This window comes from Mus caroli, chromosome 11 (genome assembly GCF_900094665.2).
Source record: "Mus caroli chromosome 11, CAROLI_EIJ_v1.1, whole genome shotgun sequence".
Classification (NCBI taxonomy): Eukaryota; Metazoa; Chordata; class Mammalia; order Rodentia; family Muridae; genus Mus; species Mus caroli.
The window spans coordinates 5,591,196-5,613,342 of NC_034580.1; the positions used below are offsets into that span (position 1 = coordinate 5,591,196).

Genomic DNA, 22,147 nt, shown 5'->3' on the forward strand with positions numbered 1-22,147 from the left:
AAAGAACAAAAGAACAAACCATATGTCTGAGCTTAGTAAGCTACTGCTGGAAAATTGCTGTCTCCCACCTGTTGATGGTCTCGCACAGTGACCAGGGCAGTGAGGCACGAGTAGACACACAGCAGGCAGAAGGACACGGCAAGCCGCTGTGTGTGTAGGTAGCTTCTGGATGGGGGCTGACTGTACAGTGAGAGCCAGATGTGGAAATCCTCCAGGTACTCAGTGAACTTTGAATAGAAAAGCTGAAACAGAAAGCACAGGTGTTTCCCCAGACCCCAACATGTTCAAGCTGAGTGAACTTTTAGAATGAGTCTCTTATCATTTCTTGGCTTTTATTTTTCAGCTGGAAGCTGGACACTTCAAGGCTACTGGGTCGGTGCAGGTAGATGCCTCTTGTAACTTGTTCTGTCTCCTTCCTCCCCACCCACCACGTCTTCAGCAGTGTCTCACTGGATCACACACTTACTTCCTGCTGACGCTTTCGAAGCTTTAGTATCAACTAGCGCTCTGCTTCACTCCTGCTAGCTCACAGAGACCTCCTGTCTTGGCCTCCCAACATTTCTTTCCTTTCTGCTCTCAAAGAACTTTCTAGATATCCCTGTCCTCAGCACTTTCCCCAGAAACATAGTCATATTTTATCTGGGCATCAGCTCTGGGTGCACTGAGACCTGGAATTGACCTGCTTTCTACTCAGTAGTCTTACAAGGTCTACCGCCCAGCAGGTAAGAATATCTTGTGGAATTTCACTGGATTAAAAAGATTTCTGTGAAATTTAAATAAATAATATTTGGTGTTAAGCATTCTAGAAAAAAGCTACTTATGGACCGAACTGGTATTACAAATATCATCAGAATAATCAACACATACCAAAAAAAAAAAAAAAAACAAAACAAAAACAGGTTTAATTGACTGAGGATATATCTTTTGCATATAAATTCCCAGGTGACCATTGATCCCAGGGACCCAGCCATATGTGTTCACAGGTGATGTCAGTCAACTTAGGTTTCTCACTTAAAGTTCTCAAGCTTAGCTGGAGAAACAACCATGGAGACTGTTATCCAAGGGATGTTACAGTTAAGCTGGGCTTCTAGTTTACAGTGCTAATTTTTTTCTATATTCCATGGCTATTTGGAAATTATTGTTTAAAATTCATGTCAATTTACATTTAGCCATGCTTTATGCTAAATTGGCAATACCAGATACTCCTCAATCCAGTGACAATGAAAAAAACAAGATCCAGTGATCAGGAAATATCAGGTAGACAAGATGGCTCAGAAGGTAGAAGTGCTTGCTGCCAAGCTTAGTGACTTGAGTTCAATCCCCAGGACCCACGTGGTCGGAGAGAACCAAGTCAGGTAAGTTGTTTTCTAACCTCTACATGTAAACTGTGACACACACACACACAAAACAAATGAATAAAAATAACTATGAAAATCTAAAAAAAATTTTTTTTTTTCTTCAGAAAAAGAAGTCTCAAAGAAGTGTCTCTTGTGACATTTTGCTGCAATGGCAATAAATGAAGGAAAATTGTGTCTGTGTAACAGCCTCAGCAAATAGCTGTGCACAGTGGGCCTTTAAGTTATCTAAAACAAAATTTAGGGAGAGATTTATTCTAAAACATTGAACATAAAGTGTGAATGTTTGCAAATGGGCCAATGCTCATCAACAGGGAGAAAATGGGAATATTCAGGAAACAAAAGTTCATACTTGGTATGTGAGATCATAGACAAGTTTGTCACCTATTGGGACTTATCTACCATATAACATTGCAGTCATGACATGTCTGTACCCTGTGACAGTGGAACTGTTGACAGCACATGGGTTAACAAGTCTTTAATTTGGAACCTCTCAGATGCTGCAGATCACCAGAAGTTCTAGAAATTTATTTTTGATGCAGATCAAAGAACTGCATTATGGTAAAGACAATGCAGTGATAGTCTTCAAACTGAAATGTTCCCTCCTGGAGGAGAAGGGCAGTGCTAAGACACAGGGAGCTCTTGAAGCAAGAGCTTCACAAATATCTGCTCCACAATTAGGAAAACAGTAAACAGTTGCTTTGGAGAGGCTGGGGGCTGCCTTCAAGTAGGGCAGTGCTCCAGGGATGCTACATTGGTGGGTTACCACCCATGCTGGGATGGGCTTTTTCATGATGTAGCTGGATGTAATCATTTCTTTGATGTGTTGTCAGTTCCTATGTGGGTGAACAGACGCTTCAGAAGTTACATGGCATGGGTATCTTGACAGTTAATTACTTCATGTTGGGAAAGTTCAAATCACAACTTTAGAAAGAGAAGTAACAGTGGGCACCAAAGAATACCAGCCATTTTGGTATATCACGGGTCACCTGCATAGAGCCTACCTTCCAGAAACCAAGACCATGGCTCAGGCAGAAGAATTCTCGTAAGACACGGCCACCCAATTTGCTCACCGCCAGCCAGCACTGAGCAGAGAAGAACCAGGCTTGTCCTGAGCATAGCTCCTTCACCATCACGTGGCTGATGAACCAGCATGGGCAAGGTCCACTACTGTCGTGCCAGAGGCGGATCTTCTGGAGTGGACCCAGTTGGTTAGGTATGCTAGTGCACACAGAAACATCTTATCAGCCATGTGTACATGTATTACAGGGCCTATAAAAACCTTAGCAACTCTGACATGGCCGTTAGGGACAGTGGGTTCCAAATAGCATTGTGACTAGTAGGGGCACACTGGCCTAGAGGATCTACTGTAACACCCGCTTTATCATCAGCTTAATTATTATGTTTTCAATTATCAAGAGCAAATGAAAAATACCAATGGAAAATTCTAGAAATAAACAATTCCAAAATTTTGAAGTTTCATTGCACTGTGTTGTTCCAGTGAGTCTATTTTTACTGGCAGATAATCTTGTGCCGCACCTCATTAATATCTCATATTCCATCTCAGGTTGGGATGTCAAAGGACAGTCAACCCAGGGTTCAATGCTATCCTTTCATTCTGGGATCTACCATGTGGCCTGAAACACATCTCTTGGAAAGGGAATGGCTATAACTTTAAGTCACTTCACTCTCCATCTGTCTGTGTTTGATGGGAGTTTTTGTTTTTGTTTTTTTGAGACAGAGTTTCTCTGTGTAGCCCTGGCTGTCCTGGAACTCACTTTGTAGACCAGGCTGGCCTCAAACTCAGAAATCTGCCTTCCTCTGCCTCCCGAGTGCTGGGATTAAAGGCATACGCCACCATGCCCGGAGGGAATTTGTTTGAAGTTAACTGTTATTGTCTTTGTAAAAATGTGCTCCAAAAATAAACAAACAAACAAACAGATAAATATTATAAATTAATTATAATAAATGCAATTTTTAACAAGGCAAAATGACTTCAGTATTTTCATGTTTTCTAAGAGTCAGGTATTTACACTTCTCCCTTGATAGATAAATCATCTCTCTTTCCAGGACTCTCCTTCTTTGTGGTGCCATGCACCATTGCTCTTCCAAATTTTGGCTGGTGATACTAACCAATTTAATCAGGTTTTGTGACATTAAAAAACACACTTATTCTAATAAACAAGCTTAGTAAGCCTCCACTTTTTTCCTGCCTTTATTCTCACCTCCATGCTTACTAACCATGTTAATCTATACCAAAGAGTAGACATATTTCATATATTAGGCATGCTTGTTATTCCAGCCCCCAGATGGAAGAGGCAGGAGGATAGTTGCAAATTCAAGGGCAGCCTGGTCTATATAGTGAATTTCAGACATGCCATGGCTACATAGTGAGACCCTGCCTTAAAAAGACAAAAGCAAAACCAGAACCTTCTGAGAACTGTAAGTATGTGAGCCAGTGATCATGCCTTTTCTATGCTTCATCAGCAAGCTTTATCTTAGGATGATGCTCAGAAAGCCAATGTTCTTAGCTCAGTGTCTTTGTGATACACCCCATTCTGACCAGCCCCTTTCCCCAGACATGTGGTTGCAGTAGTCATCGATACCTCAGAATGAAGGTGTGCCTGGAATTTCTTCCAAATAAGGGCTTCTCTGGACAGCAGAGTTCTTTCGTTTCTGAGCATCCATTTTCACCACATAGAACAATGAAAACCTTAAGACACAAGCAGATATGAGAGCTGAGGATGTGTCACAGAGACTATGGGGTATTACCTGGCCTCATTTCAGCTCAGTACTGGTGGCTCCCAGCACCGAGTCCAGCTGTGGGGCCTGCATGGATTGCAGAGTCTTCACAGACCAAGATGCTGTTGGCATGTTGGCAGGACACTAGGAGAGGACTGCAGGACACCTGAGTAGGGGCAGGGCTGGTGGGTGGTGTACTGATGTCCACAAGGAGCACTCTAGAATAGATAGCATGCTGCATTGTGCTTATTACTTTCCATGGTATCTGTCACACAGGAATCTTCAGCTTTGGTGTGGTAAAATTTTATTAACCTTTCATTAAGAAAGTATTAATCTCTTGTCTTTGAAATCCTGTCCTACAAAGTTCAGGGCAGAAACTGAAGGAATGACCATCCAGAGACTACCTGGGGATCCATCCCATAAACAACCACCAAACCTAGACACTGTTGTGGATGCCAACAAGTACTTGCTGACAGGAGCCTGATATAGCTGTCTCCTGAGAGGCTCTGCCAGTGCCTGACAAGTGGATGCTCACAGCCATCCATTGGGCTGAGCACAGGGTCCTCAATGAGGGAGCTAGAGATAGTACCCAAGGAGCTGAAGGGGTTTGCAACCCATAGGAGGAACAACAATATGAACTAACCAGTACCTCCAGAGCTTCCTGGGACTAAACTACCAATCAAAAAAAAAAAAAAAAACCACACACACAGTGGGACTTATGACTCTAGCTGCATATGTAGCAGAGGATGGCCTAGTTGGTCATCAGTGGGAGGAGAGGCCCTTGGTCCTGTGAAGGTTCTATGTCCCAGTGTAGGGGAATGACAGGGCCAGGAAGCAGGAGTGGGTTGGTTGGGGAACAGAGGAAGGGGATAGGGGATTTTCAGAGGGAAAAGCAGGAAAGGGAATAACACTTGAAATGTAAATATCTAATTAAAAAAATCCTGTCCTAGTCCAATGTGATCTTGGAGTAATTACTGAATTTTTTAATAAAATTATCTCTCTGTTTTTAGACTTCTAGATTAAGTTTTGTGTCTGTACCTAATGTTAATTAAAGATTTCATATTACTTTCTTTTTCAAGGTCTGTGATTGCTCTGAGACAGTTTGCTGAATATTTTCTCTGGTCTATAAGACCTAGACACACACTTGGGTCATTTCTAAGTTATCTAGCTGTCCCATAACTACTAGCNAACCCCATAAGACACTACACTGTGATGGCTCTTGCCTGGATGACTGGGGGAGTCNACCCTGTTCTTTTTCAGATCATTAGGTTTAATATTCTCATGGGCACTAGTGTTCCCTTCCACATAAATTTTACAATCAATAATTCCTGTTCCATAAGACATTATTCTGAAATTATAGTTGATTTCATTGGCTTTAATCTCTCTATGTCTTAGGTTAATTGTTGTTGTGTGTATGTGTGTGTTTACATTAAAACAGATGGTATGGTGACTGGGTGTGGTAACATGCCTTTAACCCCAGCACTTGGGAAGAGGAGGCAGGAGTAACTCTGAGTTTGAGACCAGCCTGGTCTACAGAGCAAGTTCTAGGTCATCTGGGGTTATATAGTGATATAGAGATTTTTGTATCAACAAACAGACAAATAGTTCAGTAAAACAAAACCAAAGAACCCTTTTCCCCCTGCATACCCCCAAAATGTGTGTTCAAGGTCTTACAGACAAGAGAAGCTGATCAGAAAAATGTCTGGAAGCAATCACAGTCCTTGCAAAAGAAAGCAAGTCAAACTCCAATAAGACAGGTAATATGGATATAGGAATAGATCAATTCACATTATCACCAGTTCTAAAGACTTATTACAAGGGGAAATTAGTTGTGTTACCCATTGCGTAAAGATATCTATTTATGAATATTGAGCAAATTCTTTTCCTGTTGCTCTTATATGTGTTAGGTGGATTCACCTTCAGGTTCTAGTGACTAGTAGGGAGGATCTTGCTTCTAATTATGTGCAGTGAAAATCATTGACTCCTGTGTGGATGAGTGGTATGTTTACCCTACTCCAATCATGAATCTAACAAGCTTGTTTAACTCTTTAGGCCCCTCTTTTTAACCTTGTTTTCCTACAAGCACATCAAGAGCACCCAGTTCTATCTTCTGGCTTCTAAGCAAGGCCATACTCCCCTGCCTCTGGTTATATGGTTTTCATAAAGCAGACATGGGTTTTGGAGAAAAAAATAGAGTATGTATCAAGCATACATGTCGAATTCCTGGTGTATTTGTAGGGGAACATTGCTAGCGCATGTCCCTAAACCAGTTTGTTTCTGCCCCTGCAGACCTTTCTTCCATAGCCCACTTTGGCCTGGTTGCTTCCCTGGACTGCTAGGCTGGTCTTTCTTTGTACTCCTCTCCCCTACCACTTCCTCCACTTCTGCAACTTCATTGTTCATCTGCTTCTCTAGGGAACTCTGCTATTAGCCTCAAACTCCCAACCTAGCCCCATTCCCATTTAGCCCAAAAGCTTGTCTAGGAACTTCTTACTCCTTTCTTGCTATATCCTTCTCTGGGTAGGCCATGGATTCAGTGTTAACTCAGAGGAACACAGCACACTGTTCCTCATAAAATCTCAGAGGCCCATTCAAAAGAAAACCATCTCTGAAGCTGCTTTTTATAGGAAGGCAGAAAGGGGAATGAGAGTCAGGGGGCAGGATGACAAATATGCAGGATGACAGGGGATCATCTCATTGTTAGTCATACTATCAGACCCTCCACACCCTTAGACTTCACCAAGGGCTTTGCTAGGAGCTCACATTACCTTTGAGGTAAATCTGACTGGTGACCGGAAGCCAGTGTCGATGACAACTGCATACAGCTGGTAGCCAGGCAGTGTATCTTCTTCCAGAAAAATAAAACCTGGATTCTTTTTCTCGTGACAATCTACACATCTGCTTTTACTCACCAAAATTCCATAAAGAACCAAGAGAAATGCACTGAAAATACCGGGGAGCAAGTTGTGTGGGTGACTGTAAACAAAGGAAGAGAAATTAAGGGAATTCCTCATGGGAACTGGCATTCAGGAAGCCCTATTAGTGCTTCAAAAATTCACAAGCTCTCGTTGGTTGTCATGGACATATTTTCCAAACACCTCATACTAGTTGAGTGGAAGGAGACTGAAGCTGGAGCTAAGAAATTAGCCGTGATTAAGAAGAGACCAGCATCGTTGAGGTGACATCTTCTGGGAAGTGTTTTCTGAAAGCACAAAGAGGCTGTGTTCCAGAGATAGCCAAGGTTGTACTCCTGCTGCAGTGGGACTTGGTAATGTGTAAGGGTCACCCAGGTGGTACTGGTTTTGAAGACATGAAGGGGTCACGCAGAGCAGCTGAGGCTNGGCACTGTGAGAGGCCATGGAAGGCCATTGGTGAAGGTGCAGCCTCAGNTGCAATTGACNGCCCAGGACTGAAGGNGTCATGCAGTGTTTTGGAGATGCCAGTACCATGAGATGACCACCAAGAGCAGCAGNAGCAGTGGAGTACAGGCATCTGGAGCCTAGAGGACGATGCGTGTCCTACAAAGGGCATGGCTGGAGAAGTGACCCAAGCCCTTGGAGGAGCCCAGAAGATCGTGAGTTTGATCCCAGACATTGGATGGTTGGAGATTGATTTTTGCTTTTGATTGTGACTGTGCCCTGATATTTTCCCTCTTGAAGGAAGAAACTATTTTAGTGGAGCCCACAGTTAAGAGATTTTTAATTGTAAAAAGACTGGATTTTTAAAAGAGATGGATATTTTAAAGAGATTGAAATTTTAAGAATATGTAAAGACTATGGGACGTTTAAAGTTATTTAGACCTTTTTAGACTAGTGGAAGACCGACTTCCAGGCAACTAGGGTGAGGATCTTATACCCACACCCATAGTGACACACCCATTCCAACCAGGTCACACCTATTCCAACAAGGCCACACCTTCAGATGGTGCCACTCCCTGGTCCAAGGATATACAAACCATCACATTCCACTCCCTGGTCCCCATAGACTTGTTAAAAAACATGAGTCTATGGGGGCCATACTTAAACATAGCACAATGCAAAATGCATTTAGTCCAACTTTCAAAGTCCTCATAGTTTATAGCAGTCACAACAATGTTAAAAGTCCAAAGTTCAAGGTCTCTTCTGAGATTCATTCAACTTAATTAACTGTAATCCCCAAAGCAAGGGGAAAAAAAATCCTGTCCTAGTCCAATGTGATCTTGGAGTAATTACTGAATTTTTTAATAAAATTATCTCTCTGTTTTTAGACTTCTAGATTAAGTTTTGTGTCTGTACCTAATGTTAATTAAAGATTTCATATTACTTTCTTTTTCAAGGTCTGTGATTGCTCTGAGACAGTTTGCTGAATATTTTCTCTGGTCTATAAGACCTAGACACACACTTGGGTCATTTCTAAGTTATCTAGCTGTCCCATAACTACTAGCCAACCCCATAAGACACTACACTGTGATGGCTCTTGCCTGGATGACTGGGGGAGTCTACCCTGTTCTTTTTCAGATCATTAGGTTTAATATTCTCATGGGCACTAGTGTTCCCTTCCACATAAATTTTACAATCAATAATTCCTGTTCCATAAGACATTATTCTGAAATTATAGTTGATTTCATTGGCTTTAATCTCTCTATGTCTTAGGTTAATTGTTGTTGTGTGTATGTGTGTGTTTACATTAAAACAGATGGTATGGTGACTGGGTGTGGTAACATGCCTTTAACCCCAGCACTTGGGAAGAGGAGGCAGGAGTAACTCTGAGTTTGAGACCAGCCTGGTCTACAGAGCAAGTTCTAGGTCATCTGGGGTTATATAGTGATATAGAGATTTTTGTATCAACAAACAGACAAATAGTTCAGTAAAACAAAACCAAAGAACCCTTTTCCCCCTGCATACCCCCAAAACTTAATTAACTGTAATCCCCAAAGCAAGACAGGAAACCAGCTGGGCAAACTCCAAACTCTGCATCTCCATGTTTATATCTCCACTCCTTTTTCACTGCAACAAACTGCTTTATCACTAGCTTTACGTTTTCTAAATCCTTCACTATAGCTTGGCTATCCTGGTTCTTGCTCTGTAGATCGACCTTGAATGCAGAGATCAGCATGCCTGTCTCATGGGATGAAAGGTGTGTACTTGACCATGCCTGGTCAAGGTGGGAGCATGGCAGTATCCAGGCAGGCATGGCGCAGGAGGAGTCCCTCCAGCCCGAACCTTAGCGTACCTGGGACTTGGGCTTTATCTGTATTTGGAAAATTGTGGAGGGACTATGCTGTGTGGGAATGCTGTCTTCCTAGTCTCCTGCCTCATTACTCTGACTCCACCTAAGAACTGGGGGATGCTCTTGATCCCCCAGTTCTTCTTTTTTCTTCTAGAGCAGAACCAGAACCAGTTCACACTTGCTCTCAAGCACACATCATGACTGACAGCCTCTGGTTCCAGCCCATCCTTCCTTTCCCTCCATTATCTGGAACCTCCCAGATGTCACCAGTGCTTCGGGTGACGTTGGGTGACTTTCTGTCTGCAGCAGCCTCATGCTGCGCTCCTTGTTTACTCCTAAATAACACTGGTGTTTCAGAAACCAGGGCTGGCGCTACTCTACTCCAAGCCCTGAGAATTGGTTTGCTGGAAATCTTCCCTGGTGTAGTATCCTTTCTTAGTAACTAATGACTTATTTGATACCTGTTGTGGTTTGAAGGAAAATGGCTCCCATAGGTTCACAAGAAGTGGCACTATTAAGAGGTGTGGCCTTGGGCTGGTGAGATGGCTCAGTGGGTAAGAGCACCCGACTGCTCTTCCAAAGGTCCAGAGTTCAAATCCCAGCAACCACATGGTGGCTCACAACCATCCGTAACGAGATCTGGCGCCCTCTTCTGGAGTGTCTGAAGACAGCTACAGTGTACTTACATATAATAAATAAATCTTAAAAAAAAAAAAAGAGGTGTGGCCTTGTTGTAATAAGTGTGTCCCTGGGGGGGGGGGTAGCTTTGAGGTTTCAAATGCTCCAACCAGGCCCAATGTTGCTCTCTCTTTCTGCTACCTGTGGATCCAGATGTAGAACTCTCAGCTACCTCTCTAGCACCATGTTCACCATGCTTCTAGCCATGGCAATAATGAACCAAGCCTCTGAACTATAAGCCAGCCTCAATTAAGTACTTTCTTTATAAGAGTTTTGTGGTCATGGTGTCCCTTTACAGAAATAGAAGTCATACCTAAGATTCCATGTATCAGGTCTACCAACTCATCTACTAAGTATCGTGCATAAGTGAAGTTTCATAGTCTACCAATATAAGTGCCAAAAAATCCAAAGTGGCTTTCCCTCAGTGCACTCATTTTCCAAGCTCTTAATACAGTTGTTTGTTATAAACCAGTAGTTATGAATACATGGTAACTTTAAAATTTATCACTTAAAATAGGGTAGAGGTTGTTATTGAACATGACACTAAGGTTGTATGAGTAAATCAATGCAAGCAAACTTAGGGTCATTATTTATTGTTGTAGATAGTAATTAAATTGGTAATAATTGACCCAGTCTATACTGAAATATAGCCAAGCTTAAAAGTAAGAAAGATATTGGCTTCCTGATGTTCATAAGGCTCCTGCTAGTGGGAGTAAAGTATAAACAGTAATATAACATATAAGACTAGCAGTCCTAATATTTGTGCTCCAGAAAACAAATATGTTACGTAAGTGTTAAGTATGAACTCAGCAGAGCATGGGCATCTCTTAAGTGGTCACCAGAACACATGGAACGAAGATTTCCTTTGGAGAATGAAACTCACCTCTGAAACTCAGAAATGCTGCTCACTTCAAGAGTGGCATTCAGCTTTCTTCTTAGGACAGAGACAGGTGCAAGGTGATGGTAGCTAGAAGGAGAAAGCACATGAGAATAGTAATGCTGGGATGGAACAGTGAGAAGCTGGCAAAACAACAAAAACAAAAAACAAAAACAAAACAAAACTAAACTCCAGTTATTCCAACCTTCTGATGTAGGCCAGTTTGCCATGTCTTCATTTTGTAACTTACTGAAGTACCACAGATCCTCAAGCTTGGTACTAGGAGTCAGCTCTCAAGGGAACTATCCTGAAATGTCAGGCATAGGGCACACTGTCCCCTACAGGCAGGACCACTACAGCACATCCTTACATGGGAGTTAGTTTAGAGCCTCATGTGGACTGACATTTGCGTAAGTGCCTGTCTTAGTGCTTATAGACATCCCATCATTGCTAAGCCTGTTGTGAGAACTACTGTAAATACTATTTGTGACCCTGGCTCTTGGGGGAAAAGAGTACTATGTAGTAGAAAACAAAGGATAGCTGGACGTGGTGGCGCATGCCTTTAATCCCAGCACTCGGGAGGCAGAGGCAGCCGGATTTCTGAGTTCGAGGCCAGCCTGGTCTACAAAGTGAGTTCCAGGACAACCAGGGCTATACAGAGAAACCCTGTCTCCACGCCCTCCCCCCGCCAAAAAAGAAAACAAAGGATTATTTTCATGTATAATTTAACAGCAAAGAATGCTGCAACACTGTAACATTATCAGTAAGTTCCCATGGCACCATATTATAATAAAGAGCTAATACAAAGCCATAGTAATGAAAATGATAAGCTCTCTCTCTCTCTCTCTCTCTCTCTCTCTCTCTCTCTCTCTCTCCCTCCCTCCCTCCCTCCCTTCCTCCCTTCCTGTCTCCCCCTCTCCCTCCCCCCGTCTCTCATACACTTACTTACGCATGCACACACACACAATTACATTTGCAGGAAAATGGCTGGAACTGGAAAATATTATGTGCATGAGTTAAACCAGTCCCAGAAAACAAATGTCTTGTTCTTTTCCACATATGGATTCTAGCTTTAAATTTTTAGATATACATGTTTAGTTGGAGTAAGTGTCAGTAGAAGCCATGAAGCAAGAGAGGAACCACAAAAGGTGGCAACAGGAAAGGTCTTGGAAGGGGAAGAAAACACATATGAAAGCCGGGGAGGGCAGTAGGAGAGAAAAGGTTCAAATGGGGAGGGGAAGATGTGGGAAAGGTAAGAGATGGGTCAACCAAAACTAAAAACTTATAAAAAGAAATGGAAGTTTGCTATTTATAAACTTAAGACACTGTAATAATAAACAGTTTGAAGTGAGGAACCCTGCATAAGTGTGCATGAGTGTGCAATGCTGTTTCTAGAAGTGCCAACTGTGGCACACCTCCTCGTGACCTATTGGCCATGGGGTCCCCAAAAGCTTCCCAAACAATATAAACTCCTACCATTGCTCCTGGTTATGCACCAGAACTAGATGGTAAAAAACTATTGCTGAAGATACTCTATGGTTAGAATACAGGACACAGAAAATGAGCTGGAACTGAGCTGGAGACTTCCTCCCTGCTGGCTAGCATTCACAGTGCTGGAAGGTGTTATTCACACTGCAGCGGAAGGAACATCATCAGTGATGTTATCCAGCTGTGGACCCTGCACCATCTACTACTGACTTGCCAGACAGTGCATGCCCATTGGGATGATGGAGGCAGGACTGCTTTGGAGGTAAGCAATAGCTTTCTGATTAGATTTGGGGCTTCCATCATTGTGGGGAACATATGCCTGGTATTGTAAAGTTGTTAAAATATCGTTGTTTGTGTATATTGCAGGCCCTAGAAAGGAATGTACTACTGATCTTTTGCTAAATTGAGTAGTCAAACTGTCTTCTAAATATGCATTTTTATAGACATAGATTAGTTTTTTTTTTCAAACATGGTCAGAGAAGCATGTGGTTTTAGTGACTTAATGCAGAAGCTCAGAACTCATCAAAATGCTGAGAAAGTGACTGCTGAGTGCTCAGCTTTAAATAGGACAGCTATAAAACCTCCTTCAGGGCCCAGGAAACATTGCGAAGAGGGGTCATAAAGATGGGGAGCCAGACGATGCCTAGGAACACTGAAATGTCATCCTCTGGATACAACATGGCCATTGCAAACATAGATTCAGGGTTGCTGTGGCTACCGGCATAAAACTCCAAGGAAACAGTGTTTTCCAGACACAACAGGATGGACGCTCATAGGAACCCACAGACGCCGTGGAAACATGCACAGGATCTACACAGGTTCAGGCCAGATGTGGTCCTAGTGCTGAGAAGGGAAGTAGACACTGTCTTCCATCCCTAAACAAGATGCTATCTTCAACTGACAACCATTTGCAGAGGAAAAATCACTTTTCTCCAATAGAATTTAACTGGGCATATAAACCATACTTAGGGGTAGGTCTTAAGCACAGCAATAGAAGGCCAAACAAAATTAACTCAATGGTATTTTTGAATATTTTGTTGTCTTTGGGCATTTTTAAATCTACTAATCTTTTGTGTGTATAGTATGTTTTCCAGTTTTATGGAGTATTAGTGCATGTGTGTGTGTGTGTGTGTGTGTATGTATGTGTGTTGTGCTTTTTTGCTGTTTATTTACTTCATTTTTGTTGGTTTGATTTTTATTTTCATGTTTGCCTTCTAAAGAGAAAGAGAAAGATGAAAACTTGGAGGTTCTGGAAGGAGATGGGGGGAGGGGAAATACTGATCAGAATATATTGTATAAATTTTGATTAAACATACACACACACACACACACACACACACACGATTAGAAAGTAGGAGGGGAACCAGGAGTGAAAAGCAAAAACAAGAGAAAGTGACATGGAATTATTATGATCAAATGGTTTTTAAATGAATAAAAACTATTCAACACAGGAAAAATAGCAAATGGATGTAAATGTCACCAGCTTAATACAAGTTGAACATGTTTGATCCCTAACAGGCAAACACAACACCCAACTCCTTGTGGCCTCTCAGTTCTTAACAGGGATAAGACTTTCTATACTAGGAATTATTGAATCTCTACACCATTAGGAAGGTAAGGGCAGCACAAATAAATGGACTAAAGCAAGCAATCATAAGATTGTTAAGTCTATGCCTGGATGATAATATTCACTATAGTGATATTACTCAGATATTCCAAGATGACCAAGATGGCTGCCTGCCTATATCCATGCAGAGACTTCTCTTTCCAAGTAAGTTAACTTTCAAATCATGCCCTCTGCACATAGGGGAAAGGGGTGACGGGGGTTGTAACAGTAGAGAATCCACTTGTCTGACTACAAAATTAACAGTCACAAAATGCCAGGACATCTACGCAAAGCTCATGTGCCACTCATTTGCCGACTCATCTCTCAGTGGGCACTGACTACCTGCAACATGCCAGGCATTACAGGTGGCTCAGGCCAGAGGCCCAGCAGACACCAGCACCTTTCCTTGGGAGCCAAAAGACTGATTTGCAGACTGGTGTAGGAGGCACACTCTGTTAGGCTAGCATCTGTCAAGATTTCTCAGCTTTCATGAGAGGACATTGCTCATGGAAGACTCTAGTGATTAGCACAAATGCAGAAGAAAAGGGAGTCAGTTGTTAAAATTTCCAGGTTTTCCCCCAGCAGTAGTGTACCCGTACCTGCAGTTGACTTTTTCAGGAGAAGATCCTGGCTGTGGATAGGATTCAGATCGCCACTCTGTCTTGTCCCAGAACACACATTGGATCAACTGGAAGTGCACTGTATAGTTTACAGCCCCAGCAAGATATTTGTTTGGAGGTTTCCTGTCATAGTCAGCATCTAATAGGGATAAATATCCCACATTGGCTCCTAGGGGGGAAAAACCATCAATAATCCTATGAACTTTGCAAGGGGCAAGCTTCATCTGCAAAGCAAGTGGAAGGGCAGCTGGGGACAGAGAGACAAAGAGGGAAGGAGTGAAAGGTTCATCATATTCTGGCCATTTCCTGCTCTGGGGAATTTCCAATGAATCGAACACACACAGACATTCATTTGTGAGTGACAGAGTGCCTGAGATAAAAATAGTGTTTCCAGTGCCACCATGTTCCAAGTCCTTCCTGACATCCCAAACAAAGGGATCATCTCATCTGGTGTGATAGACACAGTTCAGCTCCTCTGTAGCTACCATTCAAGCCTCTTCTGCTTCTTCTCAGACCATTAGCCACTCTATCAAACACTATGTTTCTGGAGACACAGATTGGGTTTAGCCAATCATCTCTTGATAAGTTTGATGTTAAAAGCACTTAAGATCTATGTATGTGAAGTTTTCTTCTGAGATTTTTAAATACATGTTTTGGGAACAGTTAGATATTAATTGTAAACTATGAAATTGATAGGGAAATGGCAAGGAGTGCTTGCTGTGCAAGCACCAGGACATGAGTTCAAATCCCCAGAACCTGCATAAAATGTTTGATGGGGTCACACATTTGCTTGTAATCTAGTGCTGTGTGGAGTGGAGACAAGATGATCACTGGCATTTGCTGGCCACAGGTCTAATCTCAGGTTCACAGAGAAACCTTGTCTCATGGGAATAAGGTAGAGAAGGATAGAGCAGGACACTAAACATCTTTCTCTTTCTTTGTACACACACACAGATTTGCACACCTGCCCACATATGTGTGCATAAACCCCATACAACATAAACTTACACCACACGTTCTCACAATAAACAGATAAGTGAATAAATAAATATACAAAAGAATTACATTTAGACTATTCTTCATACAATATGCAATAATAAATAAGCCAGAGATGTAAAATGGCAATGTACCAATACTAAATGAGGTTTAAATGGTTCTCTCAAAACTCAGATATAAGAAAGTGATTTCTAACAATGGCCTAAATCTAAGAAACCATTGTTCTCATCAATGTTCTCTTTGCAACAGATGGAGACAATCATAGGAGCACACAACTGGTGAAAATGCAGTGAAGAAGCAAGTGTTGATGGAGTGTCAGTTGCAACCGGTGCATTTACAACATAGCTTCTGCACCTCGGGCTCAGGGAACATTCCTGAAAAATGGCTGGGAAGACTGTAAGAGCCAGGCCACCAGAAAATCGACTGTGCAGCTGTGTCTTTTAGAAATGGCAGGGAACCACCAACCAAAGAGAACACATGGAGGGACCCATGGCTCCAGCTGCATGTGTAGCAGAGTATGTCCGTATATGGCATCAATGGAGGGGAGGCCCTTGGTCCGGTGGAGGTTTAATGCCCCAGCATAGGGAATGCTAGGGTGGTGAAGTGGGAGTGGGTAAGTGGGTAGGAGAGTACCTACATAGAAGCAGTGGGGAGAGGGGATGAGATAGGGGGTTTGCAGAGGGGAAACTGGGAAGGAGGATAACATTTGAAATGTAAATAAATAAAATAACCAATAATAATAATAATAGAAATGGCAGGGAAGCATTACCCATACTACTTCAGTAACGTGGCTGCCTAAACTAGACGTGAAGAAGTACAACACCAATAGAACTGGTACATTGAAATGGGACAATCTCACAGGACAATCCCCATGCTTAGATACAGAACGACAGGCAACTAATAAATAACGAGAATGATAGATATGGTCTTCCTCAGGGATGAGCCATCTAATTGGTTATCCAGTACCTTGAAACACACACACACACACACACACACACACACACACACACTGAACTGAGCAAGCTGTATTTATATGTTTAGGCATTTGTGTGCATGTGTGTGTAACAGTAAATAAGGCCATAGTTTGAAGAGGAAGCAAGGGGAAGCATAGGATGGATTGAATTAGAGGAAAAATAAGGGGGAAGTTATATAGTTTTAATTAAAATAAGGCTAATAGGTTTTACCATTAAAATGTAATTTTATTGGTTTTACCATTTAAAATGTTTTAAGATTGTATGATGCAGACTTGGATGTTGATGCAATAAAAAAAGAATAACACTGCCATACACATACAGGCCACAGCATGTCCTCAGCACATAACAAGAATGGAGAGCTCACAGGCTTAGTATCCACTGACCTTTCCATGGAGCAGCAGGTACATACATTTGTACAGTCTGCTCATCCCAGAAGTAGACCCGCTTCACAAGAAAATCAGAAGGCGTGGCTTTCTCAGAGAACCTAGGGGCGAACATGATGTAGTGAGGTGCAGCTTTTCTTCTCTGTGTATACATATGTTTCTTGTAACAAACATTCTTTGTCCTAGAAAGGGATAGCTGGAGATAATCAGGGCTAAAAAGAACCAATGTGGATTATCCCCTGATGCACAGCCTCTTAATATCACCCTCCCCCCAAACACACATATCCCTTATACCCATTAAGAACAGACCAAAACCACAACAACCGAACTAAACAAAACCCACTTCAGGAAAAAGCAAGACTAGCAAGTTTCCTTTGAGGAATGAGAGCAAACACCCGGCTGAGGAACAGGACATGTGTGTACTTATCTGCAACACATGCTTCACCATACTGTCAGGAAGTATGGAATTGGCATCAAAGAGGTTCAAAATGGTCAGATAAAGAAATTCTGCTTTTGTGTGCAACTTTGAAAATTTAGGTAAAAAAAAAAATCCAGATTTTTTATGCAAACAGAAACCTTTAGACATCCAGTGGCTCAGCTCACTTGGCAGATAGAGTCAAGCCAGTGAATGGAGACTCAGCTATGTGTGGAGCCTATCCGTGCCACAGAGGCATACCACACACCTTGCTTCTGAGTCCCCTCCAGCCAGTAGAGGGACTCACCTGGTCACGCAGGTGCAGTGAAACAGCTAACAGCTGCCCAAACACAAGGAGATTCTGAGGACAGAAAGACCCAGGGCTGCTGCTCCCAGAAGACACTGTCCCTCCCCACCTGTCAATCAGTCACTAAAGTGACTTCTAGCTCTGTTTCAAAGAATCTCCAATAGCCTTTCCACATTGTCTAGTTACTAAATGAGACCAATCTAATCTCGAACACTCAATGTAACTGAGAAAGAAGATTAAAGTATTAAGTCTCTTTGGGAATATAAATGTGAACATATTTACTCCAGGTGAAAAAGGAGGAAAAAAAGCAAGTGATGGAGGGAACAGTAGAATAATTCTGGCCCAGGTCTGTGTTATCAGACTTCAAAATGAGGTCATCCATAGTATAAGTGAAACTGGGGTGTTTCACATTCCAGTCAACAGGCAGGAACCCAGCTTCTAAAACCGATAGCTCTAAACACACACACACACACACCTATGCATATATAATTTCTTTAGACAATGACCCTCATTATTCCTTAAAACTAATACACTCTTGGTCACAAATCCCCTTCAGGACACTCTGTCATGTAGGAATCTCTCTTCCACTGTAGCTGCCACCTCCACACACCTTACTAACAGTATGATGGGAAAGGGTCTTGTAACGGGCTTAGAGAATTTGATGAGTATCTGTAAAGATTCCTGGGAGTTTTCTGGAAGCCCAGTAAACCGGTGGACATTCACCTCATCCCGAAGCAACACAAACATGGCTGGATTTCTCTTGTGCTGTCATTGGAGAGAAAACAAGTCAGGCCAAGTTTATTTTGGAAGGAGTAAGTGCATTACAAAGCAGCCAGCCCAGCCTGAATGAAGCAGAGACAGTGGGACAGCCACCTTTACCAGGTAGTCTTCTTCCCCAAACTCCATAGTCACAGGTGTCTCCAGTTGTCCTCTGAGGATAGGTCTTCTGCTCTTGCAGCTATAGAGCCTAGGGATCATGACACCACCCACCTTTGGGAACAAAAATAGATAGATAGATAGATAGATAGATAGATAGATAGATAGATAGATAGGAACCTTCCGGATTCCTTCTCCATCTGTAGCAGATCCTCTGCCACAGGGCTCCATACCCAAATAGTAACCAGGAGAGAGTGAGCCTCCCAGGATTCTGACCAGCCTGTGAGTGCAGGTAGGACCACAACTGCTGCTCAGAGGAACCTGCCCAGAAAGCTCAGGACACAGGAACCAAGGGGCTGCCTGGGACAGGAGTCTTCTGGTATCTGTCTTTGCCCAGAGCTGATCTTGTGCCACAGAGCTACATACACAAACAGCTCCAGGAGAGAGCTGGTCTCCCAGGAGTGCCTACACACTTGTGAGCACAGGTAAGACCACCACTGCTCTTCAAATTCCTGGCCCAAGAGGGACACTCACAAAGCCATCAAGACACAGGAACCAAGGATTAGCTGGGGACAGGATCCTTCTGGTCTCTGACTGCACTCCAGAGTTGACCCTGTAGCACAGCTCTCCATTCCCAAATTCCTCCCAGACAGAAGTGGTCTCCCAGGAGTACTGACGCACAGGCTTGCAGGAGGAACAAGTCAAAGTCAGAGACAGCAAGACCAGCTAACACAAGAGATAACCAGATGGTGAAAGGCAAGCACAAGAACATAAGAAAAAGAAACCAAGATTACTTGGCATTATCAGAACCCAGTTCTCCCACCACAGTGAACCCTGGTTACCCCAACACACCAGAAAAGCAAGACTCTGATTTAAAATCACATCTCATGTTGATAATAGAGGATTTGAGAAGGGCATAAATAACTCCATTAAAGAAATACAAGAGAACACAGGTAAACAGGTAGAAGACATTAAAAAGGAACAAAAATCCCTTAAAGAATTACAGGAAAACACAACCAAATAGGTGAAGGAACTGAATAAAACAATCCAGGATCTAAAAATGGAAATAGAAAATAAATCACAAAGGAAAATAACACTGGAGATAGAAAACCTAGGAGAGAGAACAGGAGTCATAGATGCAAGCATCACCAACAGAATACAAGAGATAGAAGAGAAAATCTCAGGTGCAGAAGATACCATAGAAAACATTGACACAACAGTCAAAGAAACTGCAAAATGCAAAAAGCTCATAACCCAAAACATCCAGGAAATCCAGGACACAAAGAGATGCCCATGAACATACAAGAAGCCTACAGAACTCCAAATAGATTGGACCAGATAAGAAATTCCTCCCGACACATAATAATCAAAATACCAAACACACTAAACAAAGAGAGAATATTAAAAGCAGTAAGGGAAAAAGGTCAAGTAACATATAAAGAAAGACCTAACGGAATTACACCAGATTTCTCACCAGAGACAATGAAAGCTAAAAGATCCTGGGCAGTTCTCATACAGACCCTAAGAGAACACAAATGCTGACCCAGACTACTATACCCAGAAAAACTCTCAATTACCATAGATGGAGAAACCAAGATATTCCATGACAAAACCAAATGTACACAATATCTCTTCACAAATCAATCCATACAAAGGATAATAGATGGAAAATACCAACACAAGGAGGGAAATTATGCCCTAGAAAAAGCAAGAAAGTAATCTTTCAACAAACCCAATAGAAGATAACCACACAAACATAAAAATAACATCAATAATAACAGGGAGCAACAATCACTATTCCTTAATATCTCAACATCAATGGACTCAATTCCCCAATAAAAAGACTTAGATGAACAGACTGGCTACATAAACAGGACCCAGCATTTTGCTGCATACAGAAAATGCACCTCAGCATCAAAGACAAACACTACCTGAGAGTAAAGGGCTGGAAAATAATTTTCCAAGAAAATGATACCAAGAAACAAGTGGGAGTAGCCATTCTAATATCGGATAAAATCAACTTCCAACCAAAAGTCATCAAAAAACATAAAGGGCACTTCACACTCATCAAAGGAAAAAAATCTACCAAGAAAAACTCTCAATTCTGAACATCTATGCTCCAAATGCAAGGATATCCACACCCATAAAAGAAACTTTACTAAAGCTAAAAGCACACATTGCACCTTGCACAATAATTGTGGGGGACTTCAACAGCCCAATCTCATCAATGGACAGATCAGGGAAACACAAACTGAACAGAGACACAGTGAAACTAACAGAAGTTTTGGACCAAATAGATTTAAAAGATATCTATAGAACATTTCATCCTAAATCAAAAGAACATACCTTCTTCTCAGCACCTCATGGTACCTTCTTCAAAAACTGACCATATAATTGGTCACAAATCAGACCTCAACATGTATAAGAGAATTGAAAGAATCTCATTCCTCCTATCAGATCACTATGGATTAAAGCTGGGTTTCAAGAGCAACAAAAGCAATAGAAAGCACTCACATACGTGGAAGGTGAACAAGGGTCTACTCAATGATAACTTGGTCAAGGAGGAAATAAACAAATTAAAGACTTTTTAGAATTTAAAGAAAATGAAGACATAACATACCCAAACGTATGGGATACAATGTAAGCAGTCCAAAGAGGAAAACTCATAGCTCTGAGAGCCTCTAAAAAGAAACTGTAGAGAGAATACATTCGCAGTTTAACAGCACACCTGAAAGCTCTAGAACAAAAACAAGCAAATAAACCCAAGAAAAGTAGACAGCAGGAAATAATCAAACTCGGGGCTGAAATCAACCAAGTAGAAACAAAAAGAACTATACAAAGAACCAAACCAGGAACTGGTTCTTTGAGAAAATCAACAACATAGATAAATCCTTAGCCAGACTAACCAGAGAGCACAGAGACAGTACCCAAATTAACAAAACTAGAAATAAAAAGGGAGATAAACAACAGAAACCAAGGAAATCCAAAAAATCATCAGATTCTACTACAAAAGCCTATGCGCAACAAAACTGGAAAATCTGGATGAAATGGACAAGTTTCTAGACAGATACCAGAAACCAACATTGAATCAGGATCAGATAAATTATCTAAACAGTCCCACATCCCCTAAAGAAATAGAAACAGTCATTAATAGTCTCATAACAACAACAACAAAAATCTCAGGACCAGATGGGTTTAGTGCAGAGTCAAAATATCACTATTGGCAGATGATATGATAATATACTTAAGTGACCCTAAAAATTCCACCATAGAACTCCAAAACCTGATAAACAACTTCAGCAATGTAGCTGGATATAAAATTAACTCAAATCAGTGCCCTTCCTCTACACAAAGGATAAACAGGCTGAGAGAGAAATTAGGGAAACAACACCCTTCACAATAGTCACAATATAAAATATCTTGGTGTGACTCTAACAAGTGAAAGATCTGTATGATAAGAACTTGAAGTCTCTGAAGAAAGAAATCAAAGAAGATCTCAGAAGATGGAATGCTCTCCCATGCTCATGGATTGGCAAGATTAATATAGTAAAAATGGCTATCTTGTTGAAAGCAATCTACAGATTCAATGCAATCCCCATCAAAATTCCAACTCAATTCTTCA

General features: G+C 41.8%; 1 protein-coding gene across 1 annotated transcript in view; it reads right to left on the minus strand.

Moving 5' to 3' along the window:
• Pkd1l1 (polycystin 1 like 1, transient receptor potential channel interacting) overlaps positions 1–22,147 on the minus strand; it is a 154,494-nt gene that overhangs the window by 54,303 nt on the left and 78,044 nt on the right. The window contains 9 exon segments of the mRNA XM_021178465.1: positions 69–242; positions 2,360–2,576; positions 3,962–4,068; positions 6,866–7,073; positions 10,867–10,950; positions 14,554–14,743; positions 16,928–17,028; positions 18,260–18,414; positions 18,529–18,639. Coding sequence (XP_021034124.1) covers positions 69–242; positions 2,360–2,576; positions 3,962–4,068; positions 6,866–7,073; positions 10,867–10,950; positions 14,554–14,743; positions 16,928–17,028; positions 18,260–18,414; positions 18,529–18,639 — 1,347 coding nt within the window.